The sequence below is a fragment of the Limanda limanda genome, chromosome 19 (assembly GCF_963576545.1).
Source record: "Limanda limanda chromosome 19, fLimLim1.1, whole genome shotgun sequence".
In the NCBI taxonomy this organism is placed as follows: domain Eukaryota; kingdom Metazoa; phylum Chordata; class Actinopteri; order Pleuronectiformes; family Pleuronectidae; genus Limanda; species Limanda limanda.
Genome location: NC_083654.1, coordinates 20,286,952 through 20,307,697, shown reverse-complemented (window position 1 = coordinate 20,307,697; position 20,746 = coordinate 20,286,952). Strand labels below are relative to the sequence as shown.

General features: G+C 46.3%; 1 protein-coding gene across 2 annotated transcripts in view; it reads right to left on the bottom strand.

Moving 5' to 3' along the window:
* Positions 1-5,206: 5,206 nt before the first annotated feature.
* macf1a (microtubule actin crosslinking factor 1a) overlaps positions 5,207-20,746 on the bottom strand; it is a 134,101-nt gene continuing 118,561 nt past the window's right edge. The window contains exons 92-106 of one of the 2 annotated variants that reach the window (XM_061092257.1): positions 20,395-20,667; positions 20,051-20,239; positions 19,301-19,412; positions 19,048-19,199; positions 18,760-18,922; positions 17,576-17,730; positions 17,350-17,424; positions 15,763-15,780; positions 14,921-15,038; positions 13,259-13,321; positions 12,609-12,641; positions 9,812-10,029; positions 9,091-9,213; positions 8,421-8,529; positions 5,207-7,088 (exon numbers count right to left, since the gene is read on the bottom strand). In XM_061092257.1, the coding sequence (XP_060948240.1) occupies positions 6,850-7,088; positions 8,421-8,529; positions 9,091-9,213; positions 9,812-10,029; positions 12,609-12,641; positions 13,259-13,321; positions 14,921-15,038; positions 15,763-15,780; positions 17,350-17,424; positions 17,576-17,730; positions 18,760-18,922; positions 19,048-19,199; positions 19,301-19,412; positions 20,051-20,239; positions 20,395-20,667 (2,040 nt within the window). In that variant the 3' untranslated portion in view covers positions 5,207-6,849. The remainder of the gene's footprint in view (positions 7,089-8,420; positions 8,530-9,090; positions 9,214-9,811; positions 10,030-12,608; positions 12,642-13,258; positions 13,322-14,920; positions 15,039-15,762; positions 15,781-17,349; positions 17,425-17,575; positions 17,731-18,759; positions 18,923-19,047; positions 19,200-19,300; positions 19,413-20,050; positions 20,240-20,394; positions 20,668-20,746) is intronic. The other variant, XM_061092256.1, reaches the window with a different exon arrangement.

Below are 20,746 nucleotides of genomic sequence, written 5' to 3'. Positions count from 1 at the left end.
TCTTCAAACTCCTCTCTCTCTCTCTCTCTCTCTCTCTCTCTCTCTCTCTCTCTCTCTCTCTCTCCTGCTCACATCTCATCACCACTCCTCCCAGTGGTCTCTCTGGGAGACCTCATCCCTCTCTCGCCCTCTTTACCTCCACCCCTCTATCTTTTCATCCTCTCATGACTGCTTCCTTTCATAGAGGATCAACGCTGAGTCCTCGGGCGGATCGTGAAGCGACAGATGTGAACGGAAGTGGATTGAACTTCCTCACACGTCAGATATATAAGTGCTGTACAAATACAGTTGATACTTATATTATTATTGAATGTTTTAAGTATTATATTGTTGTTATTTTAACAGATGAAATGTTCTGGTTTATTTTCAGTGGGTTTCAGTCACTAGTCAAAATGTTTTAAACTAACTTTGCATCTTTCTCTGGTTTCTCAGAGAATAAATCTTTGAGCTTGATGAACAAAATCCGGGAGATTTATGAACGTGTGAATAAAACCTGGATCTGGAGAATTGAAATGTGTTTTCACGAGAACAAAATGAAAGTGTGAGTTCTACTTCTTAGTTTTGACATTGAAGATTAAATTAAACTTGTGTTTGTTGTGAACTGTGACTTTATGTGTGGCTCAAGATCAAAACTCCACATGGTCTTTTGAACTTAATTAATAAGTTGCACACGTGTGAAGCATTTCTGTCTCGGAGCTTTAATGTTTAGTTTATATGTTTAGTGTGTATCTGAGATCAGGGAAAAATACACAACTTGTTTAAACCTTTATTTTGAGCATCATAACCTTTTTCTACATTTGTCACTTTTCCTTTGCCAACAGTAAAACTTCCAAACCTCTCCACAGTTCGTTCTTCACTAAATGGAAAACATCAAACTTCTTCTTCGACCTCAAACTGGAGGAGAAACGATCCCTTCTGCTCTGAAGTGGCAGTTTTTGCGTTGAAACGGCGTAACAACATTTCCCGTTGACACATTCATTAGTTTACTGAGCGTTTCCTGCAGCCGAGCTAATGCAAACACTCTCAGTACACGTGTGTGTGTCTGTGTGTGTGTGTGTGTGTGTGTGTGTGTGTGTGTCTGGACCAAAAGGACTGGGAGGGAAGAAATGACTCAAATATAGTAGTGAGGTGGAGGCCTGTGCCAGCTCGTGTTTGTGTACTCGTCTCTTCAAAGCCGCCTGGTACTCGTGGTCACTTTGAACGGCCTGAATAACACTGACCAAACCAGAGTGACCACGGTTCCTTCTGTCACGGTTCCTTCTTCCCCCGACATCTGCAGCTCGAGGAGGTTTTTGTCTGGAGAGATAATGGTGAGAGGAGAAAGAGAGGATGAGGAGGGAGTGAACTGAGGAGGAAGAGGAGGAGGAGAAACAAAGAGGGAGCTGAGTGACCTTGAAACCAAATCAACCCAAGAAGAAGGAAAAAGGACTGAGAGAGAGGTGGTGGAACAAGGGTGAGGACTGTCATCGGAGTGTGTGTCTGTGTGTGAGTGTTTGTGTGTCTGTGTGTCTGTGAGTGAGTGTGTGTGTTTGTGTGTTTGTGTGTCTGTGAGTGTGTACACACAGCTGCAGAGGGTGGACTCAGACCGAATAAACAGGACCAAGTTATTTTCACGTCTCACAGACTGAGGATTAAGAAATTAGAAAAGAACAAATAACCCGAGATTGAAATGAGGAAAGTGACTTTGAAGCTCCAGCTCCTGGTTGCACCTCCTCACCTCCAGGGAGGAGAGGATCCAGCTCCTGGTTGCACCTCCTCACCTCCAGGGAGGAGAGGATCCAGCTCCTGGTTGCACCTCCTCACGTCCAGGGAGGAGAGGATCCAGCTCCTGGTTGCACCTCCTCATGTCCAGGGAGGAGAGGATCCAGCTCCTGGTTGCACCTCCTCATGTCCAGGGAGGAGAAGATCCAGCTCCTGGTTGCACCTCCTCACGTCCAGGGAGGAGAGGATCCAGCTCCTGGTTGCACCTCCTCACCTCCAGGGAGGAGAAGCTCCAGCTCCTGTGTTGCACCTCCTCACCTCCAGGGAGGAGAGGATCCAGCTCCTGGTTGCACCTCCTCATGTCCAGGGAGGAGAGGATCCAGCTCCTGGTTGCACCTCCTCACCTCCAGGGAGGAGAGGATCCAGCTCCTGGTTGCACCTCCTCACGTCCAGGGAGGAGAGGATCCAGCTCCTGGTTGCACCTCCTCTCCTCCAGGGAGGAGAGGACCCAGCTCCTGGTTGCACCTCCTCACGTCCAGGGAGGAGAGGATCCAGCTCCTGGTTGCACCTCCTCACCTCCAGGGAGGAGAGGATCCAGCTCCTGTTGCACCTCCTCACCTCCAGGGAGGAGAGGATCCAGCTCCTGGTTGCACCTCCTCACGTCCAGGGAGGAGAGGATCCAGCTCCTGGTTGCACCTCCTCTCCTCCAGGGAGGAGAGGACCCAGCTCCTGGTTGCACCTCCTCACGTCCAGGGAGGAGAGGATCCAGCTCCTGGTTGCACCTCCTCACCTCCAGGGAGGAGAGGATCCAGCTCCTGGTTGCACCTCCTCTCCTCCAGGGAGGAGAGGATCCAGCTCCTGGTTGCACCTCCTCACCTCCAGGGAGGAGAGGATCCAGCTCCTGGTTGCACCTCCTCACGTCCAGGGAGGAGAGGATCCAGCTCCTGGTTGCACCTCCTCTCCTCCAGGGAGGAGAGGATCCAGCTCCTGGTTGCACCTCCTCTCCTCCAGGGAGGAGAGGACCCAGCTCCTGGTTGCACCTCCTCACGTCCAGGGAGGAGAGGACTCAGCTCCTGGTTGCACCTCCTCACGTCCAGGGAGGAGAGGATCCAGCTCCTGGTTGCACCTCCTCACCTCCAGGGAGGAGAGGATCCAGCTCCTGGTTGCACCTCCTCACGTCCAGGGAGGAGAGGATCCAGCTCCTGGTTGAACCTCCTCACCTCCAGGGAGGAGAGGATCCAGCTCCTGTGTTGCACCTCCTCACCTCCAGGGAGGAGAAGCTTCAGCTCCTGGTTGCACCTCCTCACGTCTAGGGAGGAGAGGATCCAGCTCCTGGTTGCACCTCCTCACCTCCAGGGAGGAGAGGATCCAGCTCCTGGTAGCACCTCCTCACCTCCAGGGAGGAGAGGATCCAGCTCCTGGTTGCACCTCCTCACCTCCAGGGAGGAGAGGATCCAGCTCCTGGTTGCACCTCCTCACCTCCAGGGAGGAGAGGATCCAGCTCCTGGTTGCACCTCCTCACCTCCAGGGAGGAGAGGATCCAGCTCCTGGTTGCACCTCCTCACCTCCAGGGAGGAGAGGATCCAGCTCCTGGTTGCACCTCCTCACCTCCAGGGAGGAGAGGATCCAGCTCCTGGTTGCACCTCCTCTCCTCCAGGGAGGAGAGGACCCAGCTCCTGGTTGCACCTCCTCACGTCCAGGGAGGAGAGGATCCAGCTCCTGGTTGCACCTCCTCACCTCCAGGGAGGAGAGGATCCAGCTCCTGGTTGCACCTCCTCTCCTCCAGGGAGGAGAGGATCCAGCTCCTGGTTGCACCTCCTCACCTCCAGGGAGGAGAGGATCCAGCTCCTGGTTGCACCTCCTCACGTCCAGGGAGGAGAGGATCCAGCTCCTGGTTGCACCTCCTCTCCTCCAGGGAGGAGAGGATCCAGCTCCTGGTTGCACCTCCTCTCCTCCAGGGAGGAGAGGACCCAGCTCCTGGTTGCACCTCCTCACGTCCAGGGAGGAGAGGACTCAGCTCCTGGTTGCACCTCCTCACGTCCAGGGAGGAGAGGATCCAGCTCCTGGTTGCACCTCCTCACCTCCAGGGAGGAGAGGATCCAGCTCCTGGTTGCACCTCCTCACGTCCAGGGAGGAGAGGATCCAGCTCCTGGTTGAACCTCCTCACCTCCAGGGAGGAGAGGATCCAGCTCCTGTGTTGCACCTCCTCACCTCCAGGGAGGAGAAGCTTCAGCTCCTGGTTGCACCTCCTCACGTCTAGGGAGGAGAGGATCCAGCTCCTGGTTGCACCTCCTCACCTCCAGGGAGGAGAGGATCCAGCTCCTGGTAGCACCTCCTCACCTCCAGGGAGGAGAGGATCCAGCTCCTGGTTGCACCTCCTCACCTCCAGGGAGGAGAGGATCCAGCTCCTGGTTGCACCTCCTCACCTCCAGGGAGGAGAGGATCCAGCTCCTGGTTGCACCTCCTCACCTCCAGGGAGGAGAGGATCCAGCTCCTGGTTGCACCTCCTCACCTCCAGGGAGGAGAGGATCCAGCTCCTGGTTGCACCTCCTCACCTCCAGGGAGGAGAGGATCCAGCTCCTGGTTGCACCTCCTCACCTCCAGGGAGGAGAGGAGCCAGCCGGGCGTGTCCTTATCGCCTCGCAGGATAATTACTGAGACATGTCCGGTCGTTGCACATCAACACACACGAAGAGGGAGAGACTCACAATCTGCCCCAGCACCACACACACACACACACAACAGCTGCATTAAAGACGACATTTGTCAGCTTGTGCACAGATTAACTAGAATATAAAAACTGGATAATCTGATCTAATCTAGAATGAACTGAAGTCAGGACATAAAACTAATGAAGTGAAATAAACGTGAGATAATCACAAAGAAAACAGCTGCAAAGACATCAAACACACAACTTCTACTGTATGTGCACAATTAATCTGAATGTTCATGTGGTGTAAAACTGAGCTATGCTGCTAAACACAAACCAGCAGATTTCCCAGTAAACAGTCTCCTTATGAAAACACATTTAAATTCAATAGATCCAGATGTTTAATTGGATTTGAACCAGATTTTACATATTCAGAAACATCAGAACTTTAAAAACACAAACTAACAAACTTCCAAAAGACGTAATTTAGTTCATAAAATGTGTGAATTCTGTTACTTTTACAATAAAAAGTTAATTAAACAATTAGATGATTATCAAAAAATCTCTTAATTTAATATCAATTAAAGAATTCACAGATCAGTGAAGCTCGGATATGAAGCATAAATCCAAAAGAACCACAGACACAAGAGAGTTTTACTGCAAGCATATTTTAATACAAAAACAGAACAAAAAATGTTTATATTTTAGTTTTTTGTTGAACTTTTACACAATTGACTCCTGTTAACCCCCCCCCTCCCCTTTCATGTTCTCATCATCACACTCAGAGAGCCCCCCCCCCCCTTCTCAGAGAGACAATAAATAAATAAAAATCACCTTAAGATGTTTTTCTTTCTGTCTTTCTGTAATTTCATTAGTTTTTCTAATCTTCATCCTCGACCCGCTGGCCACGGGACATTTGAAAAAAGCCTAGAAGAAGAAGAAGAGCCGCTGGGGGCGGGACGTGAGGGAGGAGGACCCGCTCTCATTGGTCCGCTCGGCCCAGGACTCCTGTCACTCATATCTGTGGGCGTGTCTCCACATGAAGGGAAAACCCCTTTGGTCGAGTTCTGGGAATTATCGTCGTTAGCGAAACGAGTAAAAAGAACAAACAAGGCGTCAGGGACCAGAGGGCGGAGTCACGACACACGTTCCTCGGTACAAAAATCATAAACTCTTTCACCGGCGCGTTTCGTCTCCGCCGACGCCGATATGACATGAAACTGAAAAATAAATAGATTCTTCTTTCAAGCTAGAAAAACAAAAAGTACAACTGGATTATAAATTAACCAGAAACACAAACAGAAGCAAAAATCCACATTCGCAAATTAAAATGTTTGCATTCAGTGACAAGTCAACGACCTCTCGTAACAAAGACACACGTGACGCACATCCCTTAACGTGTGTGTGTGTGTGTGTGCTGCTGGGTTGCTAAGGGCAACGCAGTGTGGACATTAAGGTAGAACTGCAGAGGAAGAGACGACTAGTGCATGCTGGTAGTTGAAGTCCGTGAACACGGGTTAACACTGATGTGCTCAGCGCTGTGAGATGAGTTTGTCTCCATGGAAACAGTCCTTCTATTGCCAGTTTGTCACGTTGTTGCGTCGGATCGATGCGTTGGCGAGCGACTGACCACGCCCCCCGACACGGGTCGGATCCTAGCGTTCCAGCGGTGGGGAGGAGTCAGCTCTGCGGTGTGTGAGTGTGCGAGTGTTTGTCCTCGGCTGCAGCACCGCCGCCGCCGCCGCCCCCCCGGGCCTGAGGTCGGCCGGTGTGTGTTTCACGCCTCCTGAGCTCGCCACATGTGGCGGGCGCCCATCTGCTGAGGTGACGCTTTCTCTCGCCAGAGGAAGCGCCGGGCGGCCGTTGCATATTTTCTTTTTTAACTCATCGTTGAGACATCTGGCCCACAAGCCAAAATAATAACCCACAATTCTTCTCTTTTTTTCCTGAAGGACATTCGAGCTCCTCTTTGTTTTCGTAGCCGTGGCGGTGGCGGCGCTGGTGGTGGCGGTGGTGAGCCCCGCCCCCGGCCCCGCCCTCTGAGTTACCATGTGCGTGTCTGTGTGTCAGTGTGGTGTAAAGCAGTTTGAAGACTCTCTGTGTGAAAGTAAGGCAGCATCACGTCTCATCAGCCGGTGTTCGGTTCCACGCCGGGGGGGGGGAACTCGTGGAAGAGGAAGCAGGAGACTGGAAGGCAAACTGGAGTCGCTTCTTAAAGGGGAGGAGTCGGCTTCGCCCCCCCCCCCACAGACTCTGGACTGAGACGTCAGACCAGAACCTTTTTCCTCTTGGTTCTTATTTTCAGACATTTTTCTAGAAACGGGGAAAGAACGAGAAGAACGTCTCATCCGTCTCCTCCTTCCCCCTGATGTCAAAGTGCAGAGATTCAGTACAAGTCCCACGGGTGGAGGTGGAGCAGCGGGTGAACCCAAGATGGCCGATGACAGCGGCCCACCCTCCGTGACGGAGGTGGGATCCGGTTTCTCTCGTCCCGGCTCTTATTTCTTTGCGGAGCCCAGGGTCTTGGGGCTGGGCGTCTTCTTGGAGATGGTCGGGATCTTGGAGGGTTTGGCGCCGCTGCCCGGTCGCCGCGGCGTGTCGGAGGTGTCCGAGCCCACGGAGCGAGCGTCCTGGAGCTCCGAGGCGTCCGAGGCGTCGCTGCCACGCCGGCTGCTCGCTCTGCTTCCCGCCCGGCTGCCGGCGCGGCTGGTCGGACCACTGGCGCCTCGCTTCGGGTCTGAGGAGGAAATGGAGAAGAGGAAAATGTTTAAATTTATGTTTAAAGATATGTTATTGTAAGGACGTAAGTCGGTTTATTATAATCTAGGATAATAAACTTTGGTTATTTAACAAAATGCTTAACCCCTTGTAGACGAATGTTGCGAATTCGCCTCAAACCCCATTCAGGTGCAAATACTACACATACCATGAAGGTATTGGAAGCACTCTGCCGCCATCTAGTGGTCGGAGTGGAAAATACATAGTAGCCAGTTGGGACCATAGATATATATAAAGACTAGATGTCTCGTTCGACGGAGCCGGACGTCACCACATGGCGGCCATCTTGCTAGGGGGCATCTCACTCACCCATAACATTGTGTTGGTAGTGGTAAATAACCATAACTAATAGAGATGTAGTTATGACACTGTGTACTTATTAATAATAAATATGTGTCATATCTACATCTCTGACGTTTATAACAAACCAGACCGTTTCAAAATCGGTTGAAAATTAAGCAAGTTATGGTTTTTACCACTACCAACACAATGTTATGGGTGAGCGAGCTGCCCCGTAGCAAGATGGCCGCCATGTGGTGACGTTCGTCTCCGTTGGCCGGCAACGCAGACGAGGCATCTAGTCTTTATATCTATGGTTGGGACTGTGCAGCAAAGTTATTTTGAGATATTAATCTGTATTTGAAATACTGTGATGATGGAACAGCAATGATTGAACAGAAACATATGTTGTTATTCAATGTCAAGCAAAAGCAGCATCAGTATAATAATCTACATACCAGGACTGACTGGAAAATTGGTTAAATTAAGGTTATGCTCCATTATGCCTAATGTCGCTCATTTGCATCATACCTACATTTATATCTATTGTATATGCTATATTGAAATTAACAATCTCCACTTAATTTAGCATCTGTATGACTAACCCTAACCCAAAAACACAAATAATATTTTTTTTATATAATTGGAAAATTAATTAGGCAATAAGGGGTTAAGAGAAAGAAGAAGTGGAGATTAAAAAAATCCCTAACTTTCATTCTAGCGCCACCAGCAGGTCAAAGATTTCACACACACACCAGTGAAACATCTAAGTCTGTCAGATCGATTATCTTGAGATCTGGCGCCCCCTTCAGGACAAATAGTTGATTCATTCACTTTTTGTCATCAGGTCAAAATGTAAACTTAAATTTAAATATCGTCCTCTGTGTTAGCGTGCTGATATTATTCTAAAGCAAGTCCTTGTTTGCGTATCTGTGAATCATCTTCTATCTACAAACATCTTATTTTCCTCTGACGGGACCAAACGTTAGAGATGTGTTTCCTGTTTCCTCACCGGTTCGTGTTGGTTTGCTTCCCGGTGTCGTTCCTCCGTTCTCCCCGGTCAACGACCCGCGGCTCGAGTGGAAAGTCGGACGCTTCAGTTTGGATCCCGACGCCGCCCCCTGCAGGAGCAACCGGGACACGTCAGCTGAGGAAGACTCCACTGTGGAGCCTCATGTTACATTTACACTGTCGACACGGACGCTATGAACACAACTTCAACACGGGACAAAGGAACAGACCTACAAACACACAAACTAAAACTCAACACAAAGAACAAAACTCTCTGTGACAAAAACAAACTGCGGCTGCAACTTCAACACTTTCACTATTGATTAAATTGATCTATAAAAACCGAAACATTTTATTGATTATAGTTCTGTTATAAGATTAATCATGAGAATGTGATTAATGATCAATTAGCAAAGAAGGAGGCGATTAACTAATCAATTAATCAGATTATTAATCTCATGACTCAGTCGCACCTTCACACACGAGTCAAACAGGTTCGAACCCGATGAGATTTGCCGAATCTGTAATTAAATAAATAGGATTCCCACAGTTTCGGCTTAACGTCAAACTTTACACGAGTTGGAGTTAGTGCATCAGCGCGTCAGTGGGGTGGGGGTGGGGGGGTGGGACGGGGAGGTGGGTGGGTGGGTGATCGGGGGTGAGTGTGTTACCTCGTGCCCGGGCGTGGTGAGACCCAGACCCAGATCTGGGCAGCAGTGGCACTTGGTTGACGTTGGAGTTTTACTGTGAGCCAGCCAGGGCTTAGCATAGTCACGAGAGTGAGTATGGGAGGACTGGAGGGAGGAAGGGAAGGGAGCAAGGAAGGAAGGAAGGAAGGAAGGGAGGAAGGAAGGAAGGGTGGAGCAGGAGAGCAAAGCAGCGTAGGAGAGAAGCAGATGAGGAGGGAGGAGGAGGAGGAGGAGGAGGAGGAGGAGGAGGAGGAGGAGGAGGGAGGGGTTGGACAGCGAGGGAGTGCAGCGCAGTGTGTGTTTGTGTGAGAGCAAATGATTTTTATTGAACAGAAAACCCATCATGTGTGAAGCCGGGGGGGCAGGAAGGAACGAGGGAACAAGGGAACGAGGGAACAAGGGAACGAGGGAACAAGAGGAAGGAAAGAACAACACAAAGAAACAAGAACAAAAAATAAAAATTCACAGTTAAGGATGTGGTGATATTTGACAACAACAGGAGGATGACAACAAGTGAACACTGTGAAACGTCAACAACACACACTCGCCCTCTGACACACACACACAGACACACACACACACACACACACAGACACACACACACACACACAGACACACACACACTGACACAACAGCTCTTACACACCAACATCAGATGACGACAACAACACAGATCACTACAGGACGTCTGAGATCATCTCACCCTGGACGAGGCCGAGGTTGTGGGCGTGGCCGGCGTGGAGGGGGCCGAGGGGAGGGAGGCGCCGCTGTGGGAGGCGGAGGAGGAGGAGCGAGTGGGGGAGGCGTTCCTGGAGCCCGGCTTCGAGCGGCGTCCCCGGGAGCGGAAGGCGGCGAGGCCCACGGACGCTCCCTCAGGAAGGATGAACTTCTCCCTCAGCTCCAGGTTGGTTCGCCCACGAGCTGGAGAGAGAGAGAGAGAGGGGGAGAGAGAGAGGAGAGGGAGAGAGTGGGAGAGGAGAGAGAGAGAGAGAGAGAGAGAGAGAGAGAGAGAGAGAGAGAGAGAGAGAGAGAGAGAGAGAAACAGTAAAGACAAATTAGTTGGTGCGTTTTCCGTCGCCTCACAGTTTTCCTCCAGCAGGGGGCGGCAGAGGCAGCGAGCAGCGTGAGGGAGGAGTCAGTGCTTCCTTGGCTGCAGACATCAGTCCGTGCATGTTTCATGAGAGTGCACGTGAGCGGATGTTTGGGGGCGGGGTCTAAGGTTGAGGACGTTATGAGTGCACCTTGGTAGAGTCGTTAGAAACGCTGATTGTTTCTTTAAAGAGTTCAAAGAGAAGATTGATATCAAACTGGAGCACGTGGACAGTTAGCTTAGCTTAGCATAAAGACTGGAAACAGGGGGAAAGTGCTTCTGTCCCGCCAGTCGTCTTTAAACTAACAGTACAGACATAAATAGGATAATTTGTTTTAAACTTTCTACACATTATACATACAACTCTTTCTACGGAAGCGTATTGCATTCACTTGAAAAAATAAAAAAAGCTCTTTTTTTTTCCTGTTTTTCCGAGATAAAAATCAAATTTTTCGAACTTTTTTTTTCCCTGTTTTTCCGAGATAAAAATCCTATGAAAGTGACGTATAGCGTCCATAGACGTAGCGTCAAATAAACCTGAAAACATCAGTTGAAAGTCTTGACATCTTTCGGGGGATATGCTACAGATAGGTAGAGGATAGTTGTTGTTTTTTTCCCATTAGTGGCTTCATTATAGAAGATTGATGTGTAGTTCCTGTTATAAGCAGGTTGGTGGTTGGGACTCTTGTTTTGAAAGGGGTTCTAACGGAAAGGGGTTCTATCGATAGAGAAAAGTGTGAAGGAAAATAAACGAGTGTGATGTCCCGATTCAATAACCATTTCTCGTGTCCTCTTTCGGCTGAAGCCTCCTGACAGTAACAAACCGCTCGGCTACATCAGTCTTTTGCAGGGTCAGGCTGATGCAGCAGCAACCAGACTCCATGCATGTGAGAGCTTCAGGCAGGATTAAGGGAACACCTTTTCCGGAGAAAACTCAGAAAAACAGGATTTTTATCTCTTAAAAACAGAAAATAAAAAAGTTCGAAAAACAGGATTTTTATTTCGTAAAAACAGAAAATAAAAAAATTCGAAAAACAGGATTTTTCTAGTAAAATCAGAAAATAAAAAAGTTCGAAAAACAGGAAAAAAAAAAGTTTGAAAAACAGGAATAATCCTGTTTTTCAAACTTTTTTTTTTTGTAAGTGCATGCAATACGCTTCCGTACTTTCCCTTTAACTTGGACGGATTAAAAAAACAATGTTGATTATTGAGCGTTTTGATTCTTGAGGTTTCTCGTCTTTATGCTAAGCTACGATAATTAGCTCCTTCCCGTAGCTTCATATCAAGATCTTCATCTAATTCTCAAACCGAAAATCAAACTCGTCCTCGAAGCAACGACATGTGTCTCTGGTCGTTTTTTTAAATCTGTTTTTAAATCCTCTGAGGTTTCTATGGGAGCAAAGCTCGGCCTCTCTTCTCTACTTCTTCTACCTCTGAAGTCTCAGCTCTGCAGCTTGTGTGTGAATATATAGGGGGGGGGGGGGGGGGGAGGGAGGAGGGAGGATGGGGGGGCATGCCTGGTTTAATGCTCATCGGGAGAGATTCAGAATTTCTCCCTCCTCTAAAAGACACTCAGCAGCATTCTCGCACAGAAAGAAGTGCAGCAGCAGCCCCAGCAGACGACAAGAAGCCGGTGGATAGCCAGCCACAGAGAGAGAGAGAGAGATGGAGAGAGAGAGAGAGAGAGAGAGAGAGAGAGAGAGAGAGAGAGAGAGAGAGAGATGGAGGAGGAGGAGAAACATGGAGGTGGAACAAGATGAAAAAGAGGAAAACAGGCTGTAAGAACCGAGAGAGAGAGAGAGAGAGAGAGAGAGAGAGAGAGAGAGAGAGAGAGAGAGAGAGAGAGAGAGAGAGAGAGAGGGCTGCAGCCGACCAGCATGGCTGGGCGAGTTAACGGGTGCACCCTGTAATTACGTCCCCCCCCAAACGCCAGCCGGTCAGGTGCACCCTGTAATTGTGTCCTCCACCAACAAGCCATCGCACTTAAAGGAGCTGCGTTGGAAGCCGGCGTTATTAGAAACCCAGGCTGGCCACGCCCAGGTCTTACACACTTTAGAAGTTTGACAAATCCTGGTTCGGTTTGTGCCCGAGCATCAAACTTTAGTTAACAATATGATTTGTGACCGTCTCATATTTGCAAATTGATAATAAAAGTAATTATTGAGAGAATAAAGTAGATAAGAAAGACCGAGGGTTTGGCCAGTTCCTGCTTTTAGTGCGAGTGAGGAAAGCATGAGGCAACACAAGTCAGTGCCTGGACACACAAACCTGACCACAGTTAGAAACTATACACACACACATATATAGACACACACAGAGGACAGATGTGGTTAAAGACTGACAGCTGGACGGACGGATGGAGAGATGGAAGAGTGGAAGTGAGAAAGAGAGAGAGAGGAAGTGTAGATACCTCGGCAGCAGAAATAGCCGGGAGTGACTGTCACTGAGAGACACAAGAGACAAGGTGAGAAACCTGCAGGCTCAGGGTGGAATGAAGAAAGTCTCACACATTCACACACACACAGACACACACTCACACTCACACACACACACTCACACACACACACACACTCACAGACACACACTCACACACACACACACACACACACTCACAGATTCTGGCATCGCACAATGAGTACAAATTCAAAAATTACTCCACAGAGATAAATCATGAACACACACATACAGTCGACCACTCGGGGTCCAGACGAGTGTGAGCGCCCCCTGTAGGGAGGTTTTGTTTTTTGTAAATGTGAGCACGAAAGCCAGGAGGGCGGGAGGTCAGGAGGTCAGAGGGGGGGTGGGGGGGGAGACACAACGTTAGTCAGGTGATCACAGTCAGCAAGGCACAGCGACACGGCCAAACCAACACAAAACCAGAAGGAGGAAGAGTTGGAGGAAAGATGACGAGAGAAAAACGAGAGGATAATAAATCCAACGAGAAGAGAAGAAGAAGAAGAAGAAGAAGAACGTGGGAGAAAAGGAACAGAGCAGAACAAACAGGACGGAGAGAAGACGAGCAGTGAGGAGAGGGGGAGAGAGGAAGAGGAGAAGTCCAACCTATACGAGATGAGATGGAGCTACTGGAGTCGGAGCGGAGAATCTTAAGTCCTGGATGTTGCACTGGAGAAGAGAGAGAAAAAGGAAGGGAGGGAAAAAGAGAAGGGAAGGAAGAGGAGAGAACTGAGGATCATGCAATACCACTGTTGTACTTAAAGAGGAAGTGTCAAATAAAATGAGAGAGGGAAGAGAGACGGAAGAGGAGAGGAGAGGAAGTGAATTTACAGAAATAAAAAGGTGAGATGAAAAGTTCCTTCAGGACGACAAGAGATTTGTTTTTGGGATGTGGGAGGAGAGATGGAGAGATGGAGAGATGGAGAAATGGAGGGATGGAGAGAGAGAGAGAGAGAGAGAGAAACGCCGCTCGGAGGAGTCGACAAACACACCGACTGTAGACGTCACTGGAAAGAAACTCTGGAGAGAGAAGCTCCTGCTTCACCTGCTGATGAACTGACTCCAGATCAGTGTCCGTGCGTCAGGAGCTGTGAAGTGTGACTGTGTGTGTCTGTGTGTGTGTCTGTGTGTGTGTTTGTGTGATGCAAAGAAAGTTGTAGTTTTTGTTTTACAGCTGTTTCTTTTCTCATGTTGTGTTCGTTAAAAAGGCTTTTTGGAATAAATATGTTGAGTAATGAATTAATTGTAATTAAGTGAATTGTGTATTATAATAATGTTAGAAAACACTTGATATGATTAATTGTGAGTTAATTTTGATTTAAACAGTTGAATTATAAATATATTTTTGTTATGTTGACATATTTATAGTCGTAATTAATAATTATTTAATTCCGATTAAAGTTAAATTTTTCAGTTAAAAGTGTGTTTTAATGTTTTTATCATTATTTATAATTGTAAAATGTTACTGTGTGTATGTGATGAACACTGCTCACTACATTTGTTGATAATAATAATTACAAAATAATCTAAATGTAATACATTGTTGATTTGAAATAAATAAATAAATATAATGGCTTTAAGAATCCAGATTAGTTTGAGCTCTAATAAAGATGTGAAAGAGACAGAGGAGGCTGACGAGGTTGTGTTTGTGTGTGTGTGTGTGTGTGTGTGTGTGTGTGTGAATGTTTGTGTGTGTTTGTGTGATGCAAAGAAAGTTGTAGTTTTTGTTTTACAGATGTTTCTTCTCATGTTGTGTTTGTTAAAAGGCTTTTTGGACTAAATATGTCGAGTGACAAATAAAAATTATCTGTAGAACGGAAATTAATTTAAGTGTTTTGTGTATTATGTTATAAAAAACTTGATATGATTTATTGTTTTGTTATGTCGACATATTTATAGTTGAAATTATTATAAATTTAATTTCCATTAAAGTCAAAATGTCAAGTTCAAAGTGTGTTTTAATGTTTTAATCATTATTTTTAATTGAAAATGTTACTGTGTATGTGATGAACACTGCTCACTACATTTGTTGATAATAATTACAAAATAAACTAAATTTAAATACATTGATTTGGAATAAATAAATATATATAATGGCTTTAAGAATCCAGATTTGTTTGAGCTCTAATAAAGATGTGAAAGAGACAGAGGAGGCTGACGAGGTTGTGTTTGTGTGTGTGTGTGTGTGTGTGAATGTGTGTGTGTGTGTGTGTGTGTGTGAATGTGTGTGTGTGTGTGTGTGTGTGTGTGGTTGTTAACGCCACTCACCTCTGCATGGATCATTTTTAACCAGGAACTCGTCCAGAGCCATCCACCCGCCTCCGACTCGCACCATCACCGTGCTGCGCAGGATCCGAACCAGACGCAGCTGCTGAGAGTCGCCGAACTGAAGAGACACAAAGAGAACCCACAAAGACCAGAGATGGAGAGAAGAAGGAGGGAGAGAGAAGTGAGAGAGAACAGAAAAGAGGAGGAATGAGGAAAAACTTAGTGAGTAAAACAGTCGTTGTTCATATTGATTTGAAATGATTTGCAGCATCAAACCAAACAAACAGCCAAAGAACCGAATCTGAACATTCTACTTCATGCAACAGGAGAAGAAACATGCAGGAGCTTCTCAGCCCGGTTCTCCCAGCGGCTGAGATCTACACAGGATCATCTACAGCAGAAAGAAAACACAAACATCTCTACGTTCAGTCGCTAAAAGCAGAAGTTCCCAAGCGACACCAGCACAGAAGGAACTTTCAGAGTCTCTCTCTCTCTCCGAGCAGCAGCTTGATTTGCTCTCCAGCCTCAGTCCAAAGCACAAATCACTTCACCACTAATCACCACTGCAGCCGTGTCCCTGTCGCCGGCTGCACATTGTGCAATTTGTCACTTTCAACACCCAACAAATCACAGGAGGGAACAGAAGTCAGACGGAGGAACCTGCTTCCACGTCGCAGAGCCACGATGGAGTGCTGCTGCTTCTCCTCTGTAAGTAACTGTATATATGACAAAGATAACTGTATTTTGTGAGCGTGTGATGGCGGGCGCAGCACTCCATCGGGGGGGGGGCCGTGAAAGCAGATCCCTCTCGTCCACTCACAGCAAGCGGCAGTCAACTTTACCTGGTTTCCGAGGAAGAACTACAATAAATCCAGCGAACACGGAGCAGAGGAACACAAGGAGAAAGAAACAGAGCAAGAGTGAAACAACAAGTACTGACGACAACTGGAGGTTCCTCATGTGTGAATATATGTATAATATAATAAATCTTTAAGATCTTCTGAAAACTCTTAATAAACTGGAAACTGTGAGTTCTCTGTTATTGGAGAATTAGTGGCGTGAGAAGACAAGTAAAAAGTTGTGTAACGCTTTCAGGCTGATGAAGATGAGGTGACGACAGTGAGATGAAGAAAGAGAAGCAGACAGAAGAGCGAGTGGACGAGCAGCGTCCCCCAGTGTCCTGCAGAGAGACGCTGGGATCATTACCCAGTGGATAATGATGGAGTGAACACCTGGTGAGAAACCTGCAGGCTCAGGGTGGAATGAAGAAAGTCTCACACATTCACACACACACAGACACACACTCACACTCACACACACACACACACACACACACACACACACACACACACACACACACACACACACACACACACACACACACACACACACACATACAGACACACACACACACACACACACACACACACACAGAAACACACACATACAGACACACACTAGCTGTGGAAGTGATGGCCGATTCCATTAGAAGCTGTTGAAAACGGCTTTAGGGGTTAATCTGTAAAATAATGCACAGATACTCACAGGCTGCTGGAGTTAAGGTTTTAAACAGGATTTGTCTTAAGTAACTTATGACTCAGCAGATTTCAAGACCTTTTGTGGAGGGGGGGGCACGACCCCAAAAAGAACCCGATTGTTTCAGCGATGGATATAAATCAGGACTCGGATCCAGGAATTCATTTTGTGTTTGAACGAGAGCACGGACGGGATTAATAAAGGATAAATGGGTTAATTTACAATCATGTACTTTAAGTTTTTACTGTTATTTAAGTTTTCTGATGTTCAGATTCATTAGTGAAGAAGTGAATGAGAGCATGAGGCTCAAAAACTACTTATATTTTAATCAAACTCTTTCTAACTGACTCTTTGTGACCCAGCAGCTCCGTGAGTATCGTCACATTTACACGGTTTCGTTAATGTGATGATGACAAATCCTTGAGTTCTGTGACACGTTATTAACATGTTATATCAATGTTATTACTTGTTTTGAAACAGAAAACATGAACAAACACAGGAAGACGTAGTGAAGTGAGATGGAAACATTCAAACGCTGTGAAGTTAAGTGTGAGTTGTTAATTGGTGAAGACACAGTTAACAATAGATCAATAATAATAATAATAATAATAATAATAATAATAATAAAAAGATCTGGATCAAACAGTTTTTACAAAGATATGTTTAACAATATAACACAAGTTTCTGGTTTAATTTCTCTTGTTTGTCAGAGTGAATCTAAATCTAATTATTGAACTTGATGAGAAGTTCAGGTCTTAAGAATTTTCACTTAGTTAAATTAAATATCAATTAAGAAACAATTAACATTAACAGACCTTTGTCAAAGTGTCTTGAAATGAAATAATAGTTTAATATCTATTCTCTATTTTTAAACTCAAAGTGAACAATCTTACCCGGTATTTGTTTTCTCCGATCTGCTCCACCTGGAACCTCTTGGCACATTTACACTGAGCCACCTGACGAGTCACCTGCAGGACGACAGACAGGAAGTCAGTGGACGACAGACAGGAAGTCAGTGGACGACAGTCAGGAAGTCAGTGGACGACAGTCAGGAAGTCAGTGGACGGACGCGTCTCATCGCTCACGTCCACTCATCGGGACTCAAACAGTTTTTCTCACCTCGTCCTCGATCTTGTCGGCGTCGGTGGTCGGTCGGTACGCGTCCTTGTTGGGATGAAGAGCCGCGACAAACTCGTAGTAGTCGATGTAACCGTCTCCGTCTCGGTCAAAGATGTCGGCCACCGCGGTCATCTCCAGTCTGCTGGTGGGAAACTCTGCACGGAGGCAAAACCAGAATCCATAAATAATCCGGAATAGAATAAACGCAGCTATCACAATAAATTCAACCCCGCTGCTCTAAGGAACGATACAGGAAATCGTTCCTCCCAACCGCAATAAGATTGTACAACTCCTCCCCCTCTGTCAGAGCCACCATCACAGAACTGCACTAAACCTGTCTCCTTGCACTGTGTACCTGTACAACACTCCGCTCCATATACACTTACTTCACATCATATGTGATATGTGTTAATATAAACCATATTGATATTATATATCATTTTATACAATAATATTGTCTTTTGCACACTCTGTCTACATATTCTTACACTCATAGTATATTATATTATCTATTGTATAGTCAAATACTTATATTTATACCTCTACTATATATCATATCATATCATACTCTTTGTATATTCTTTGTATATATAAGTCTATATACACATATTTATACATGTGTACATGTTATTATTATTATATTTACTATTATTATTATATATACTGTTGCTGCCATTATTACTATATACTGCTATTATATTGGTATAATTACTATCATATATAAATATATATTTTGTTATATTATATACTATATATACTGTACTATTTTTATATACTGTCTAACAATAACATTACCATCATATCATCAGTACTATTACCATCATCTTGCCACTGCACCTTATCTACCTATTTATCTTGTGCTTCTGTTTTTATTCTTTCTACCTCAATATTTTTTATTTTATTCTATTGTATTGTTTTTTTTTATTGTATTCAAATATACCGGCTGCTATGACGACTTAATTTCCCTTCGGGGATGAATAAAGTAATCTATCTATCTATCTATCTATCTATCTATCTATCTATCTATCTATCTATCTATCTATCTATCTATCTATCTATCTATCTATCTATCTATCTATCTATCTATCTATCTATCTATCTATCTATCTATCTATCTATCTATCTATCTATCTATCTATCTATCTATCTATCAAGTATAAACCAAACGATCCCTCTTCTCTTACTGGAGGCCAGGATCCCGTCGATGAACTCCTGACGCGTGATCTTTCCATCCTGGTCCTTGTCGATGCGTCGGAAGAAATCCATGACGCGGGACTTCTTGTGGTTCATCCAGCGCATGTACTTCTTCCTCCACACGTCAAAGTCGAAGTTGGCAAACTCCTTGAGCTGAGAACGAGAACGTGGGGATGATGTCAAAACACAATATCTGATATTAAAGAAAGAGCTTTGATTGTTCAGGATTGGGATCACAGGCCGGGACCCAGACTTTGACAGTATTTGATTTGCTTCACCTCCTCCAGTCGGTCCAGGGCATCGTTGAGTTTGCGCTGGCGGTCGAGCGCCAGCAGCCAGACCTGCTGCCACCGGGCACAGAGCTGGTTGAGTCGTGGGTTTCCTCCTGGAACCTGCACGGCCGCCTGCTGCTGCTGCTGCTGCTGTTTGCCTGCAGAGATTTAAAATGAGTCACGTTTCCAGAACTTGTTGTTCTCAAGAAGCAGGGGATGATAATATTTGCAGGACGGATGTAAACACAGGTGGACGTACGAGCTCCTCTCCGCTCCGACAGGCTGCTGTGAGGCTCCGCTGGTTTCCTCTTGTACGTCTTGGTCACTTTGTCCACGTCCGGCTGCTTCCTGGTCATCTCCTCCATGAAGGTCTGAGAACAACAAACACGTTCAGGATGGAAACAACCAGTACAAACACAGTCAGGTTTAAGAGACATTAAGAATGTCCATGTCAGAACCACCATCACTGGCAATATGGAAGAAGGAGTTGATGACTTGTATTGGAATGGAGAGATTGACATTCATTGTTAAAGGTAAAAAAAGGAGGAGTTTGCTTGTATTTGGGAATCATTTATGTCATTTTTGACCAATGAAATGGATAACACTGACTGAATAACAGTTTGTGAAATGATCCTGCCTTTTTTTTTTTTTTTTTTACTCCATTAGTTTGATGTCTGTTGTCATTGTCCATTTTATTTATTTATTTTTCTTTGTCTGTGTGAATGAGGGGTTGTTGGAGGGGATATAAGTGAAAATGTTTGTAAATTCGTCATAAAGTTTGATATGCACAAAAAAAAATGTCAGCATTATTCAAGTGGATATGATCCTGGAGGAAATCAAATGAAGCAGTGGATGAGCAGAGCGGCTTTTATCTCAGATTCTATTTCTTGTGTTTTCTTTTTCTCGCTCACTTTTTAATAAACAGTCTTTCCTTGGTTACAACTGTTGTCATTCTAACAGTCAAAACAAAATTATCATTCAGTAAACATTCTTCGATGTAGAAACCCACCTGATGCTCTGAGATGAGGGATTTGACTTGTGTGATGTCCTGAGGCAGCGAGTCGGCGTCTCTCTGCACCAAGGTGGTCTCGGCCCACTGCAGCCAGGACAGCAGCTCCTCCAGCAGGTTGGCGTTGTTCAGCACTTCGCTCAGAGCCGTCTCCAGCCGCTGCTCGTGCTGCTTCGCCCACGTCAGCACCTGGAGAGAGAGGAGAGGAGATGGTTACCAGAGGAAATCAATTATCATGTTCACAGACCTGGTTAAATAAGGATTCAGAAGCTTTGCAAAGATTCACAAGAAACCAGAACCTGACAGGAAACAGATTTCTCTGACTTCCTGCCTCCATCGCTCACCTCCTCGAAGCGCGCCCTGATGATGGTGATCCAGTGTTTGATGGTGGTGATGGAGTCCGGGTGACACAGAGTCAGGATGGACTCTCCCATGCCGGCGGCCTTGTTGACGCCCCCCCTCCTCTCCTCCACGGTGCCCATGAAGTCCCGATGCGTGTGGAGCAACGCCTGCAGAGTCTCCGCCTCCTCCGGGAGGACGCCGCGGAAACGCAGCGTCTGCTCCGCCTCCGAGAGCCACTCCAGGAGAACCTGCACCGCCGTCCGGAACTCCTCCGCCTGACGGAGAACAGGAAGAGAGGAACGTGTGTGTTATTAGATGACGACTGGATGTTGAGGTTTTACACGTTGACGCCGC